The sequence below is a fragment of the Lampris incognitus genome, chromosome 13 (genome assembly GCF_029633865.1).
Source record: "Lampris incognitus isolate fLamInc1 chromosome 13, fLamInc1.hap2, whole genome shotgun sequence".
In the NCBI taxonomy this organism is placed as follows: domain Eukaryota; kingdom Metazoa; phylum Chordata; class Actinopteri; order Lampriformes; family Lampridae; genus Lampris; species Lampris incognitus.
This window is the reverse complement of record NC_079223.1, coordinates 2,084,093-2,100,484: the sequence shown is the minus strand read 5'-3', so window position 1 is coordinate 2,100,484 and position 16,392 is coordinate 2,084,093. Positions and strand designations below refer to the sequence as shown.

The following is a 16,392-nucleotide window of genomic DNA, read 5'->3' as shown; positions in this document are numbered from 1 at the left end:
GGGGAACAGGGTCTGGTTGGAATGTGTGGAACAGGGTCTGGTTGGACTGTGGGGAACAGGGTCTGGTTGGAATGTGTGGAACAGGGTCTGGTTGGACTGTGGGGAACAGGGTCTGGTTGGAATGTGTGGAACAGGGTCTGGTTGGAATGTGTGGAACAGGGTCTGGTTGGACTGTGGGGAACAGGGTCTGGGTGTACTTTGTGGAACAGGGTCTGGTTGGAATGTGTTGAACAGGGTCTGGTTGGACTGTTTTGCAAAGGGTCTGGTTTGACTGTGTGGAACAGGGTCTGGTTGGACTGTGTTGAACAGGGTCTGGTTGGAATGTGTTGAACAGGGTCTGGTTGGAATGTGTGAAACAGGGTCTGTTGTACTTTGTGGAACAGGGTCTGGTTGGACTGTGGGGAACAGAGTCTGGGTGTACTTTGTGGAACAGGGTCTGGTTGGACTGTGGGGAACAGGGTCTGGGTGTACTTTTTGGAACAGGGTCTGGTTGGACTGTGGGGAACAGGGTCTGGGTGTACTTTGTGGAACAGGGTCTGGTTGGACTGTGTGGGAAAGGGGTGTGGTTGGACTGTGTGGAACAGGGTCTGGTTGGAATGTGTGGAACAGGGTCTGGGTGTACTTTGTGGAACAGGGTGTGGTTGGACTGTGTGGAACAGGGACTGTTTGGACTGTGTGGAACAGGGTCTGGTTGGACTGTCTAGAACAGGGTCTGGTTGGAATGTGTGGAACAGGGTCTGGTTGGACTGTGAGGAACAGGGTGTGGTTGGACTGTGGGGAATAGGTTGTGGTTGGACTGTGTGGAACAGGGTCTGGTTGGAATGTGTTGAACAGGGTCTGGTTGGACTGTTTTGAAAAGGGTCTGGTTGGACTGTGTGGAACAGGGTCTGGTTGGACTGTGTGGAACAGGGTCTGGTTGGGCTGTGTTGAACAGGGTCTGGTTGGAATGTGTTGAACAGGGTCTGGTTGGAATGTGTGGAACAGGGTCTGTTGTACTTTGTGGAACAGGGTCTGGTTGGACTGTGGGGAACAGGGTCTGGTTGGACGGTATGGAACAGGGTCTGGTTGGACTGTGGGGAACAGGGTCTGGGTGTACTTTGTGGAACAGGGTCTGGTTGGACTTTGGGGAACAGGGTGTGGTTGGACTGTGTGGAACAGGGTCTGGTTGGAATGTGTGGAACAGGGTCTGGTTGGACCGTGGGGAACAGGGTGTGGTTGGACTGTGTGGAACAGGGTGTGGTTGGGCTGTGTGGAACAGGGTCTGGTTGGACTGTGTAGAACAGGGTCTGGTTGGAATGTGTGGAACAGGGTCTGGTTGGACTGTGGGGAACAGGGTGTGGTTGGACCGTGGGGAACAGGGTGTGGTTGGACTGTGTGGAACAGGGTCTGGTTGGAATGTGTGGAACAGGGTCTGGTTGGACTGTGGGGAACAGGGTCTGGTTGTACTTTGAGGAACAGGGTCTGGTTGGAATGTGATGAACAGGGTCTGGTTGGACTGTATGGAACAGGGTCTGGTTGGACTGTGGGGAACAGGGTGTGGTTGGACCGTGGGGAACAGGGTGTCGTTTGACTGTGTGGAACAGGGTCTGGTTGGAATGTGTGGAACAGGGTCCGGTTGGAATGTGTGGAACAGGGTCTGGTTGGACTGTGTAGAACAGGGTCTGGTTGGAATGTGTGGAACAGGGTGTGGTTGGACTGTGGGGAACAGGGTCTGGTTGGAATGTGTGGAACAGGGTCTGGTTGGACTGTGGGGAACAGGGTCTGGTTGGAATGTGTGGAACAGGGTCTGGTTGGACTGTGGGGAACAGGGTCTGGTTGGAATGTGTGGAACAGGGTCTGGTTGGAATGTGTGGAACAGGGTCTGGTTGGACTGTGGGGAACAGGGTCTGGTTGTACTTTGTGGAACAGGGTCTGGTTGGAATGTGATGAACAGGGTCTGGTTGGACTGTATGGAACAGGGTCTGGTTGGAGTGTAGAACAGGGTCTGGTTGGAATGTGTGGAACAGGGTCTGGGTGTACTTTGTGGAACAGGGTCTGGTCGGACTGTGGGGAACAGGGTCTTGGTGTACTTTAAGGAACAGGGTCTGGTTGGACTGTGGGGAACAGGGTCTGGGTGTACTTTGTGGAACAGGGTCTGGTTGGACTGTGGGGAACAGGGTCTGGGTGTACTTTGTCGAACAGAGTCTGGTTGGAATGTGTGGAACAGGGTCTGGTTGGACTGTGTGGAACAGGGTCTGGTAGGAATGTGGGGAACAGGGTCTGGGTGTACTTTGTGGAACAGGGTCTCGTTGGAATGTGTTGAACAGGGTCTGGTTGGACTGTTTTGAAAAGGGTCTGGTTTGACTGTGTGGAACAGGGTCTGGTTGGACTGTGTTGAACAGGGTCTGGGTGTACTTTGTGGAACAGGGTGTGGTTGGACTGTGTGGAACAGGGTCTGGTTGGACTGTGTGGAACAGGGTCTGGTTGGACTGTGTAGAACAGGGTCTGGTTGGAATGTGTGGAACAGGGTCTGGTTGGACTGTGGGGAACAGGGTGTGGTTGGACTGTGGGGAACAGGTTGTGGTTGGACTGTGTGGAACAGGGTGTGGTTGGACCGTGGGGAACAGGGTGTGGTTGGACTGTGTGGAACAGGGTCTGGTTGGAATGTGTGGAACAGGGTCTGGTTGGAATGTGTGGAACAGGGTCTGGTTGGACTGTGTAGAACAGGGTCTGGTTGGAATGTGTGGAACAGGGTGTGGTTGGACTGTGGGGAACAGGGTCTGGTTGGAATGTGTGGAACAGGGTCTGGTTGGACTGTGGGGAACAGGGTCTGGTTGGAATGTGTGGAACAGGGTCTGGTTGGACTGTGGGGAACAGGGTCTGGTTGGAATGTGTGGAACAGGGTCTGGTTGGACTGTGGGGAACAGGGTCTGATTGGAATGTGTGGAACAGGGTCTGGTTGGAATGTGTGGAACAGGGTCTGGTTGGACTGTGGGGAACAGGGTCTGGTTGTACTTTGAGGAACAGGGTCTGGTTGGAATGTGATGAACAGGGTCTGGTTGGACTGTATGGAACAGGGTCTGGTTGGACTGTGGGGAACAGGGTGTGGTTGGACCGTGGGGAACAGGGTGTGGTTTGACTGTGTGGAACAGGGTCTGGTTGGAATGTGTGGAACAGGGTCTGGTTGGAATGTGTGGAACAGGGTCTGGTTGGACTGTGTAGAACAGGGTCTGGTTGGAATGTGTGGAACAGGGTGTGGTTGGACTGTGGGGAACAGGGTCTGGTTGGAATGTGTGGAACAGGGTCTGGTTGGACTGTGGGGAACAGGGTCTGGTTGGAATGTGTGGAACAGGGTCTGGTTGGACTGTGGGGAACAGGGTCTGGTTGGAATGTGTGGAACAGGGTCTGGTTGGAATGTGTGGAACAGGGTCTGGTTGGACTCTGGGGAACAGGGTCTGGTTGTACTTTGTGGAACAGGGTCTGGTTGGAATGTGATGAACAGGGTCTGGTTGGACTGTATGGAACAGGGTCTGGTTGGAGTGTTGAACAGGGTCTGGTTGGAATGTGTGGAACAGGGTCTGGGTGTACTTTGTGGAACAGGGTCTGGTCGGACTGTGGGGAACAGGGTCTGGGTGTACTTTAAGGAACAGGGTCTGGTTGGACTGTGGGGAACAGGGTCTGGGTGTACTTTGTGGAACAGGGTCTGGTTGGACTGTGGGGAACAGGGTCTGGGTGTACTTTGTGGAACAGGGTCTGGTTGGAATGTGTGGAACAGGGTCTGGTTGGACTGTGTGGAACAGGGTCTGGTTGGAATGTGGGGAACAGGGTCTGGGTGTACTTTGTGGAACAGGGTCTCGTTGGAATGTGTTGAACAGGGTCTGGTTGGACTGTTTTGAAAAGGGTCTGGTTTGACTGTGTGGAACAGGGTCTGGTTGGACTGTGTTGGACAGGGTCTGGGTGTACTTTGTGGAACAGGGTGTGGTTGGACTGTGTGGAACAGGGTCTAGTTGGACTGTGTGGAACAGGGTCTGGTTGGACTGTGTAGAACAGGGTCTGGTTGGAATGTGTGGAACAGGGTCTGGTTGGACTGTGGGGAACAGGATGTGGTTGGACTGTGGGGAACAGCTTGTGTTTGGACTGTGTGGAACAGGGTTTGGTTGGAATGTGTGGAACAGGGTCTGGTTGGACTGTGTGGAACAGGGTCTGGTTGGAATGTGTGGAACAGGGTGTGGTTGGACTGTGGGGAACAGGGTCTGGTTGGAATGTGTGGAACAGGGTCTGGTTGGACTGTGGGGAACAGGGTCTGGTTGGACTGTGTAGAACAGGGTCTGGTTGGACTGTGTGGAACAGGGTGTGCTTGGACTGTGGGGAACAGGGTCTGGTTGGACTGTGTAGAACAGGGTCTGGTTGGACTGTGGGGAACAGTGTGTGGTTGGACAGTGGGGAACAGGTTGTGGTTGTACTGTGTGGAACAGGGTCTGGTTGGAATGTGTGGAACAGGGTCTGGTTGGACTGTGTGGAACAGGGTGTGGTTGGACTGTGTGGAACAGGGTCTGGTTGGACTGTGGGGAACAGGGTCTGGGTGTACTTTGTGGAACAGGGTCTGGTTGGACTGTGTGGAACAGGGTCTGGTTGGAATGTGTGGAACAGGGTCTGGGTGTACTTTGTGGAACAGGGTCTGGTTGGACTGTGTGGAACAGGGTCTGGTTGGACTGTGTGGAACAGGGTCTGGTTGGACTGTGTAGAACAGGGTCTGGTTGGACTGTGTGGAACAGGGTCTGGTTGGACTGTGTGGAACAGGTTCTGGTTGGACTCATATCTACCCCACAATACAAATCAGCGAGGCAGTTGTGACAGCTGTGCAAGGAAAGAGGGATGTTCTGCCAGTAAAGCTGATCCCAAACAACGGGGTGGTCAGCAGCCGTGTGTCTGATGTGAAGCCCCACACATCCCCTGTAAACCACATCCTCTGTAAACCACATCCCCTGTAAACCACATCCCCTCTAAGCCCCCTCACAGCAGGCTGACCTGAAACTTCCTGTAACAGTATGACCTCACTGCTCCATGACCTCTGAGTCCGCCGCACTGCAGCCTGTGGGAAAAGATGGAACTCTGATATTCTTCTGTGGAAAACAGCCTGCTGTGTGTGTGTGTGTGTGTGTGTGTGTGTGTGTGTGTGTGTGTGTGTGTGTGTGTGTGTGTGTGCGTATGCGTGTATCTTAACTTCTGGAGTGATTCTGAATTGCTGGTTCATCTAGAATAGAGTAAGTATCATCTTTCTTGCTTAACAAGTTGCTACTAGTCTTATTCCAGCTGCTTGAGTATTAGTCCTTTTCTCTACACATCTGCTGCTGGTTCCTAGTGGGATCTTATTCTAGCTGTAGCTGTCTTATTCTATTTACTTATTTGTCTTATTTACTTATTCTGGCTGTAGCTGTTTTTCACCTAGTGTGCTCTTAAATATTTCTTGTTGCCCAGCTGTTGTGACTTAGTTATCCTTTTAGCTTATAAATATATTCCTTGGTAACTTGCTGTTTGCAGTTTTAATAGTATTGTGTGAGGTTTGATAGCGTTTTACATAAGTGACCGGTTTCTGGGCAATAGACCTCTTTTCAGTGTACCTCTTTGGGAAGGGTGTGGCCTGCACTCATGGCAGACAATTAGCAATCAGTGTTCTTTAAATCACTGCTGCTGCTTGGAAGCGACAGGCAAACAAGCCTAGATTGAACGAAGGCTAGAGTGAACAAAGACAAGTGCGACGTTTTCAAGCCAAGACTTCATCAAGCACAGACTGCTCTTTTTAGATCCGGTCAGTCATCTGTATTTTGTGTACCTAGTATAGACTATGCGTTTCCTTCACATTCCTGTCCTTTCCTCTTCCCGGGGTTGGCATAGACGTTGGGTCACTCCTAGATGCTGTGACCCTACCAATCTCATCTATCCCACTCTCTCTACTCGCGTTGAGCAAGTGGTGAAGGGAGGGCTCTGGAATTGCCAGTCTGCGGTGCTGAAAGCTGAGTTTATCTCAGGCTACGCATCCTTGCTCTCCCTCACCTTTCTTGCTCTGAGACCTGGATCATGCCAGAAAACACTACCACACCCGCAGCTCTGTCTGATGTGTACTCTTTTTCTCACACTCCCAGAGCTGGAAGGCGAGGTGGTGGTACTGGCCTGCTGATCTCCCTGAAATGGAAATACTCTCTTGTTTCCATTCCACAATTTTCTCCACCCTCTTTTGAATTTCATGCTGTTACTGTCTCTTATCCAGTCAAACTCACCCTTGTGGTTGTGTACCGCCCACCAGGCCCCCTTGGTGAGTTTCTGGAGGAGCTTGACACACTTGTCTCACACTTCCCTGTTCATGACTCTGCACTTATCCTTCTCGGTGACTTCAACATCCACACTAAAAGGCTAGATCCTCTTCTCTCTTTCCTCTCCTCCTTTGACCTTCACCTCTCAGCCTCTCCTCCTACCCACAAGGCTGGCAACCAGCTGGACCTTATCTTTACTAGACACTGTCCTATTTCAAATCTCTCTGTTACTCCCCTCCAGCTCTCTGACCACTATTTCATGTCTTATTCTCTCTCCCTCTCTTCTCCCCCCTCAGCCCCTTCCCCTACCCACATGGTTTCCACCCATAGACACCTCCGCTCTCTCCTTGCCACTGATCTTTCTTCCTCTGTTACCTCTATCCTCCCTGCACCTGAATCTTTCTCTCTCCTACCCCCTGACACTGCTACTGATCTTCTTCTCTCTACCCTCTCCTCTTCTCTGGACAATCTCTGTCCCCTCACCTCCAGGCCTGCACGCCCAACTCCACCTGCCCCTTGGCTGACCGACTCAGTACGTACTGACAGGCGGAGCCTGAGAGTGGCAGAGCGCAAATGGAGAAAAGGCAAACTCTCAGAGGACCTTCTCAACTTCCAGTCTCTTCTTTCCACTTTCTCCTCCTCCCTTTCTGCTGCTAAGGCTGCCTTCTATCGCTCTAAAATCCTATCCTCTGCCTCTAATAATAAGAAACTCTTTGAAACCTTCTCTACATTTCTTCAACCCCCACCTCCTCCTCCTACATCCTCCCTTCTCCCTGATGACTTCGCTAACTTCTTTGACAAGAAGGTAAATGACATCAGATCCTCCTTTTCTCACCACCTGGTTAGTGCTGTTGGCACTATCGCACCCTCCCTCACCTCTCCCCCGATGAGGTCCTAATCCTCATCACATCCAGTCGCCCCACCACATGCTCCCTTGACCCGGTCCCCTCCCCGCTTCTTCAGTCTATAGCACCTGAACGCCTTCCCTTTCTAACCCACCTCATCAACACCTCCCTCCAGGCCTTTCCATCTGCCTTCAAGACTGCTAGAGTCACCCCCCTTCTCAAGAAACCATCACTTAACCCCTCTGATGTCAAAAACTACAGACCAGTTTCTCTTCTACCCTTTCTTTCGAACGTGCTGTCTTTAACCAACTTTCTTTGTACCTCCACCAGAACAACCTCCTGGACCCCAACCAGTCGGGGTTCAGGGTGGGTCACTCGACAGAGACGGCCCTCCTTGCAGTGACAGAATCGCTGCACTCTGCGAGAGCAAACTCTCTCTTCTCTGTCCTGATACTCCTGGACCTGTCAGCTGCATTCGACACAGTGAACCACCAGATCCTCCTCTCTACCCTCGAGGGGCTGGGTTTCACAGGCTCTGCACTCTCAATGTTTGCATCCTACCTGACGGGTCGCTCCTACCAGGTGACATGGAGGGGATCTGTGTCGGAGCCTCGCAGACTGACTACAGGTGTCCCACAAGATTCGGTTCTGGGTCCTCTCCTTTTCTCCCTGTACACGACATCCCTGGGTTCTGTTATTCACTCGCATGACTTCTCTTACCATTGTTATGCTGATGACACCCAGCTGATCTTGTCCTTTCCTCCCTCTGACACACAAGTAGAGACACACATTGCTGCGTGCTTGACTGACATCTCGGAGTGGACGGTGACACACCACCTGAAGCTCAATCTGGACAAGACAGAGCTGATGTTCCTCCTGGGGAAAAGTTGCCCGCACCGAGACCTGGCCATCACCATTAACAACACCGTGGTGACGCCGACTCGGACTGTGAGGAATCTGGTTATGATCCTGGACGACCAACTGTCGTTTGCTGCAAACGTTACATCGGTTTCTCGCTCCTGCAGTTTTCTCCTATATAAAATCAGGAGGATTTTCCCATTCCTCACCTATGAGACGGCACAGGTGCTCATCTAGGCTCTGGTCATCTCCTGGCTGGACTACGGCAACTCCCTCCTTGCTGGCGCCCCGGCGTCGGGCATCAGATCCCTGGAGCTTGTTCAGAAAGCTGCAGCTTGTCTGGTGTTCAACTGCCCTAAGTTCTCCCACACAACTCCCCTTCTCATGTCCCTACACTGGCTCCCAGTAGCTGCTGGCATCTACTTTAAGACTCTGGTGCTAGCCTACAGGGCAGTGAAAGGAACAGTGCCTTCCTATCTCCAGGCCATGGTCAAGCCCTACACCCCAGCCCGACCACGTCGCTCTGCTGCCTTGGGACACCTGGTTGCCCCGTCGCTCAGAGGCCCCTGCTGCCAATCGACCCGGTCACGGCTCCTTTCTGTCCTGGCCCCACAGTGGTGGAATTAACTCTACACTGATGTCAGGACAGCAGAGTCGCCGCCCATATTTCGGCGCAAGTTGAAAACTCACCTCTTCAAGAAGTACCACCCTGTTACTTGTTCTTAGCACTTATTGTATTCACTCATAGTGTCATGATTGGGTATAAAAGGAGCATCCCCGAAAGGCTCAGTCGTTCACAAGCAAGGATGGTGAAATCCTTAAATTCCTTGCAATTGTACGTTGTTCTTAAACTGTTGCACCATTTGCTCACGCAGTGGTTCACAAAGTGGTGAACCTCGCCCCATCCTTGCTTGTGAATGACTGAGCCTTTCGGGGATGCTCCTTTTATACCCAATCATGGCACTCACCTGTTTCCAGTTTACCTGTTCACCTGTGGAATGTTCCCAACAGGTGTTTTTTTGAGCATTCCTCAACTTTCCCAGTCTGTTGTTGCCCCTGTCCCAGCTTCTTTGGAACGTGTTGCAGGCATCAAATTCAAAATGAGTGAATATTTACAAAAAAACAAAGTTTATCAGTTAGAACATTAGATATCTTCTCTTTGTAGTGTATTCAATTGAATATAGGTCGAAAAGGATTTGCAAATCATTGTACTCTGTTTTTATTCACGTTTTACACAACGTCCCAACTTCACTGGAGTTGGGGTTTGTACCATTTTTTTTCTGATACTATCTTTCTCTCTAGGCCATGGTCAATTCTTCAAAACCAGAGTAGACATCAAATAAAGATTTGTCAACAGCATGTTTCCCTTATAACAAGCTTGCTTGTAATATTATTTTTTCTCTTTCCCATGCCTTTTTCTAGCCATCCAATGGCTTAAACGTACTGTACGGGACATACTAGTCCTTTAGTTATCTGTAGTTATCTTTAGCCTCCCTGATTCTCACTTTAAGGCCCCGGCTTTTCTTTTTTGTTTTCGTGATCTTCATGTATGTAGGTGTGTGTGGAAGTAGGTATGTGTGTGTATGTACGTGTGTGTATGTATGTATATGTATGTTTGTAAGTAGGTGTGTGTATGTAGGGATGAATACTGAACAAAAATATAAACGCAACAGTTTTGTTTTTCCTTCAATTTTTCATGAGCTGAAATCAAAGGTCCAAGTCTTGTTCTATATACACAAAAGGACTATTTCTATTATACTATTATATTGTGTATAAAAAGCAGGTCTCAGAGCCATCGTGTGGATTCTCTGAAGACCTTCTAGAAACCAGTGTGTCTCCAAGACGGGAAATGAATGGCTGGTTGTCTACAGACGGTGTGATGTGTATTATATATTGTGTGTTATTGTATATTGTGTATGTACGTGTATTATACACCGGTTAGATTCCAGTACACTTGTGCTGGTTCTAATGTGGACCTCCTCAGAGTCGTGGTGGCTGACACACATGTTGATTCTGTTGTGTTTTGTAGGAGTAGAGGGGGGGCGGATGTCGGCGCTCCCTCTCCCTGACATGATGGCGCTCTTCATGTCTCATCTGCAGCCGCTGCTGGACCACTTTAATGGGACTCTGCAGCAGCTGAGCCGGCAGGTGGAGGAGCTGTCGCGGGACGTGGCGCAGCTGAGGAGCGAGGAACAGGAGGATGAGGAGAAGGAGCTGCTGGAGGGAAGAGTGCAGGAGCGCATTGATGCCAAACTTGGCAAGAGGTTTCCGGTGGTGAAGGACGAACTCCACTCCCAGCATGCAATGCTGCACTACAATCTGACCAGCTTCCGAACGGAGGTGGACATGAAGCTGAAACAGAGCCAGGAGCTGCTGCAGGTCAGTCTGTTCAAACCACAAACAAGAGAAGAAGAACCCTTTCACACCACATGCACGCTGTAGGCTGCATGTGAAGACGTGGACTGAACGGGTGATGAAATGTTCTTCGTTTGTCAGTCTTCAGACATGGAGATTGTTCACTTTTTAAAGAGCAGTGTGTAACGGAAGTGGTTGTGCTGTTACATATTCCTGTAGTGACGTCCACCTAGTGTCGTCCATGTGAAGTACTTGTGGTCGGAGGTGTTTCATCAAGAAGTGTTTGCAAATCACCGGTTTCATTCGGTCGACAAAAAGGCACGTTATATATGCATGCAAAATGTGCACTTCATATACGTATACACTCCTTTTATATACACGCAGTGTTTGAGATGTTCTGCTGGTTCATGAAGGTTAACAGGTGAGCGTTAAGCGTTAACAGCCCCCCCCCCCCCCGTTGTGGACAGTCTTCAGCTAGCTAAACAGAAATGACAAGAACGAAAAGAAACATGATATATATCAATTAAAATGGAAATTTAGTATACATTATAAATCTATTATACTATCCTCAATCAACCAGCGGAAGTGGCAGCACGGTGGCACAGTGGTTAGCGCGGTTGCCTCACAGCAAGAAGGTCCTGGTTTCGAGCCCCGGGGTAGTCCAACCTTGGTGGTCGTCCTCTATGTGGAGTTTGCATGTTCTCCCCGTGTCTGCGTGGGTTTCCTCCCACAGTCCAAAGACATGTAGGTCAGGGGACTCAGAGACATGTAGGTCAGGTGACTCAGCCATACTAAATTGTCCCTAGGTGTGTGTGTGTGTGTGTGTGTCTGTCTGTCTGTGTGTGTGTGGGCTCTGTGATGGTCTGGCGGCCTGTCCAGGGTGTCTCCCTGCCTGCCCCCAAAAGACTGTTGGGATAGGCTCCAACATCCCACGACCCCAGTTGGGATAAGCAGCTTGGATAATGGATGGATGGAACCAGTGGAAGTGACTTAAAGTGGATACAGCTCATATGTCCTGTTTCCATGGTAACAACGTATATCTCCATGGTGACCACGCAAAGCCATGGAATTGCAGAAAATCATCCAAAGGAGTTGAATCAAGTGCAGCTGGACTTGGTATATATCCGTGAAGACGTGTCGCCTCTCCTCCAAGAGGCTTCCTCAGTTCCTGCCTTTCTGACTGGACCAAGCTAGTCTGACTGGCTGCTGATGAGACTCAGCATTTATCCTCTAGGAGTCGTTGTCAGAGCTAATGATGTCCGTGGCTCTTTGTGTCCTGATGTTTACCAACGCCCGTCGCTAACAGAGACATAGATATGCGTGGCTCTTTTATGTACCGATGTTTGGCCGTGCCCGTCGTTATCGGAGCTATTGATTTGCATTTGTTTAGCAGCGACGGTCGTTGGGGGTGCTAGTTTCCACTTCATTATTCAGTAGCGACGGGCGTTGGTAAACATCAGGACACAAAGAGCCACGCATATCAATAGCTCTGACAACGACTCCTAGAGGATAAATACTGAGCCTCATCAGCAGCCAGTCAGACTAGCTTGGTCTAGTCAGAAAGGCAGGAACTGAGGAAGCCTCTTGGATGAGAGGCGACACGTCTTCACGGATATATACCAAGTCCAGTTGCACTTGATTCACCTCCTTTGGAGAACCATGACGACCTGGATGAAGGAGAACATTCACAGACACATTGCAGAAAAGTGTCCACTCAAATCATTTTAGATTTTTTGGTGAAAATAGTGTAAATCCTGTTATTTTTAGTGCACTGTAATTTTTCATACTACAAAGATTCTAATGTAGTATACTGACATCTGCAACATCTGCAAAGCCTGGGGGTCAAACTGTGAGGAAATGGAGCAATGAGTCAAAATTACAGCTGCAGGCCAGCCTCGACTGAGGCTGCATCTACAGACCTGGACAAACTTACTGACACTGTGACATCTTACATCAGCTTTTGTGAGGATATATGTGTTCCCACCAAAACCTTCTGTACCTTCAACAACAATAAGCCCTGGTTCACAGCTAAACTCAGGCAGCTTCGTCAGGCCAAAGAGGAAGCCTACAGGAGTGGATATAGGATCTGGTACAACAAAGCCAGAAATACACTCACAAAGGAGATCAGAGAGCCAAAATGTGCTAATCTGAGAAGTCAAAAGATGGGTTTTCTGCCAACAGCCCAGCATCAGCCTGGAGAGGTTTGAAAGACATTACCAACTACAGGAGACCATCCCCTCACACTGCGGGGAACCATCAACTGGCCGAGGACCTAAAAGGTTTTACTGCAGGTTTGAAATGCAAACTTTCACACCCCTCCCCCTCTCCAGCCACAACACACAACCAACTGCACTCCCTGCCAGCCCCTCTCCCCTCCCCACCGAACAACCACCCACACTCAGGATCTGTGTTGAGGGCATACGCCAGCTGTTCCAGAGACAGAAGACCAGAAAAGCACAGGGCCCAGATGGCGTGTCACACTCCTGTCTTTTTTTCCCCTCCCCAATTGTACTTTGCCAACTTCCCCACTCTTCCAAGCCATCCCCGGGTGCTGCACCACCCCCCTCTGCGGAGCCAGGGAGGGCTGCAGACTACCACGTCTCTTCCAATACATGTGGAGTCACCAGCCGCTTCTTTTCACCTGACAGTGAGTTTTGCCAGGGGGACGTAGCACGTGGAAGGATCACGCTATTTCCCCCAGTTCCCCCTCCTCCCTGAACAGGAGCCCCAACCGACCAGAGGGGGCACTAGTGCAGCGACCAGGACACATACCCACATCCGGTTTCCCCACACAGACATGGCCAATTGTGCCTGTACGGACGCCAAACCAAGCCGGAGGTAACAGGGAAGTGAACTGGTGATCCCTGTGTTGGTAGGCAACGGAATAAACCACCATGTCACCTGGACACCCCCACCCTCCTGTCTTAAAATCTGTGCTGACCAGCTGGCCCCCATTTTCCCACTGGTCTTCAACAGATCACTGCAGCTGTGTGAAGTCCCCTCCTGCTTCAAGAGTGCCACTACCATCCCGGCCCCCAAGAAACCCTGTATCACAGGATTAAATTAATACAGGCCCGTTGCCCTAACGTCTGTGGTCATGAAATCTTTCGAGAGACTGATGTTGACCCACCCGAAGGAAATCACAGGCCCCCTGCTCGACCCCCTGCAGTTTGCCTACCAAGCAAACAGGTCAGTGGAGGATGTAGTCAACATGGGATTGCACTATATCTTCTAACACCTCGACTCCCCAGGGACATATGCAAGGGTCCTGTTTGTGGACTTCGGCTCAGCGTTAAACACCATCATCCCTGATATCCTCCACTCCAAACTCACCCGGCTCACTGTACCAGCCCCCATCTGCCAGTGGATTCAAAACTTCCTGGCAGAGAGAAGGCAGCTGGTGAGGCTGGGGTAAATCATATTCAGTAACCGGACAATCAACACTGGTGCCCCCCAGGGATGTGTGCTCTTCCCTCTACTCTTCTCCCTCTCCACAAATGACTGCACCTCAGGTGACCCGTCTGTTAAACTCCAAGTTTGCAGATGACACAACAATCCATGGCCGTATCCAGGATGGTGAGGAGTCTGCTACAGACAGGATGTTGATCAGCTGGCCCTCTGGTGTGATCATAACAACCTGGAGCTGAACACACTCAAAACAGTGGAGATGACAGTGGACTTCAGGAGGAGCCCCCCAACACTGCCCCCCTCGCCATATTCGACAGTACAGTGTCTGTGGTGAAAACCTACAGATTTCTGGGTTCCACAATCTCCCAAGACCTAAGGTGGGCATCCAACATAGACACTATCATCAAAAAAAAAAGGCCCAGCAGAGGATGTACTTTCTCCGCCAGCTCAAGAAATTCAACCTGCCTCAGGAACTGCTGATTCAGTTCTACACTGCAATGATCCAGTCTGTCCTCTGCACATCCATCACTGTCTGGTTTGGATCGGCCACCAAACAGGACAGGGACAGACTACAATGGACAGGTAGGTCTGCAGAGAAATTCATTAGTGCCAAACTGCCCCCATTCAGGACTTAGACACCGCCAGACTCAGGAAACGGGCAGGCAACATCACTGCAGACCCATCACACTCTGGTCACAATCTGTTCCAACTCCTCTCCTCTGGTAGGTGCTACAGAGCACTGTACCCCAAAACAACCAGATATAAACAGTTTCTTTCTGCAGGCTGTCATTCAAATGAGCACTTAACACTGTCAAATAAATCCAACCATGTTGTATATACTGTACTGTACATGTTGTATATACTGTACTGTACATTGTACCTATACTGGTACACTCTGTCATGTACATCTACCTCAGGCATATATGTAAATAACCTGCTAACATCTGTATCTGCATCTCTGATATATTCTCTTTATCATTGCACTTTATCACCTTTTATTTCGCCTGTCAATCCTTGTCTGAAAATTGTTGTGTTGTAGTGTTGTTATTCTATGTTAAGTACACTGAGAGCCACAAAACCAGAGTCAAATTCCATGTAATGCAAAGCTACATGGCCAATAAACATGATTCTGATTCTGATCTGGAAGAATGCGTGTCTGCAATTGTAATATTACATCAACATTCTCTGACGAGAAATATTACGTACCTCAGAGCTCAGTTCTTGGCCCTCTTCTTTTATCTCTTTATATTTCACCTCTTGGCCAAATTATACACAGTCATGGAACAAATTTACATTGCTATGCGGATGATGATGATGCTATGCGGCATGATGGCCCAGGGATTAGCACTGTCACCTCACAGCAAGAAGGTCCTGGGTTCAAACCCCGAGGTTAACTAACCTTGGGGGTCATCCAAGGTTATCCTCTGTGTGGAGTTTGCATGTTCTCCCCGTGTCTACGGTGGGTTTTCTCTGTGTGTTCCAGTTTCCCCCACCATCAAAAAGACATGCATGTTAGGTTTAATACTTCTGCCTGTGCCCCTGACAAAGGCATGGCAAGACCAACTGGAGTTGGTCCCCCGGGTGCTGCAAGGCATCTGCCCACTGCTCCCAGCTACACAGCTGGGATGGCTTAAATGCAGAGCATGAATTTCCCCACGGGGATTAACAAAGTATATCAGATACTCAGCTGTATGTGCCTGTAAGGGCTGATGATCGTACTTAAATGATTAATTTCCTCTTCCCTGGCAGCTCCATATTCAGCATCCTTCTCCCAGTATACCCAGCATCTCTCCTCCACACATGTCCAAACCGTCTCAATCTCGTCTCTCTTGCTTTGTCTCCAAACCGTCCAACCTGAGCTGTCCCTCATTCCTAATCCTGTCCTTCTTCATCACTCCCAATGAAAATCTTATCTTCACCTCTGCCACCCCCTCAGACACAACCAATGTTTCACAAAAGTGTGAAACATTTAAAAGTGACTTATAATTAAAGAAAACCATCAGATGGTTTTTACCTGATGTGAAGGATGGGACTAACTTTAGTTCCTGCTTTTCTAAAGACTGATTTCTGGTCTTTTGCTTTTGTTCCAAATGAATTTGTGATGAAAATAACCTTTCACATCCATCACACTGAACAAGACTTTCAATTGAAATTAATTTAGTAATTCAATTAGAACACTTTCAATTAAAACTCATCAAATAAGAGGTGTGTGTGTGTTTGTGTGTGAGTGCAGGTCAGCCTGCAGGTGGTGAACGCCTCTCTGTCGGAGATGAGACTGACCCAGGAGCAGCTGAACGAGGAGCTGCAGAAAAGACGTGAAGAAGAAAATGTTCCTCATCCCTCTTCTCCTCTGCTGCCCCCAAACAATCCTGCTGTCTGGGTGGTCATGGAAAGATTGGACAGCATGGTGGTCAACAATACAGTGAAGGTTACTACAGCACTTCCATCCATCTATCTATCTATTGATCTATCTATCGATCTATCGATCTATCTGTCATCATAGGAAAAGTAAGTACATCCCATGTAAAGGTTTGGCTTTTTCAACATGCAGAGATTTGATTTTCATTTCGACAGTATCTATAGATGAAGGTGACCTAACTGAACAAAAATAATGAAAAATTGACAATGCAGTAATT

At 49.6% G+C, this 16,392-nt stretch overlaps 1 protein-coding gene across 6 annotated transcripts in view; it reads left to right on the top strand.

The window, feature by feature from the left end:
* Positions 1-16,392, top strand: part of LOC130122856 (multimerin-2-like) — a 220,075-nt gene that overhangs the window by 139,379 nt on the left and 64,304 nt on the right. For all 6 annotated transcript variants that reach the window (XM_056291905.1, XM_056291903.1, XM_056291904.1 and 3 more), the window contains 2 exons: positions 10,023-10,372; positions 15,990-16,184. In XM_056291905.1, the coding sequence (XP_056147880.1) occupies positions 10,023-10,372; positions 15,990-16,184 (545 nt within the window). The remainder of the gene's footprint in view (positions 1-10,022; positions 10,373-15,989; positions 16,185-16,392) is intronic.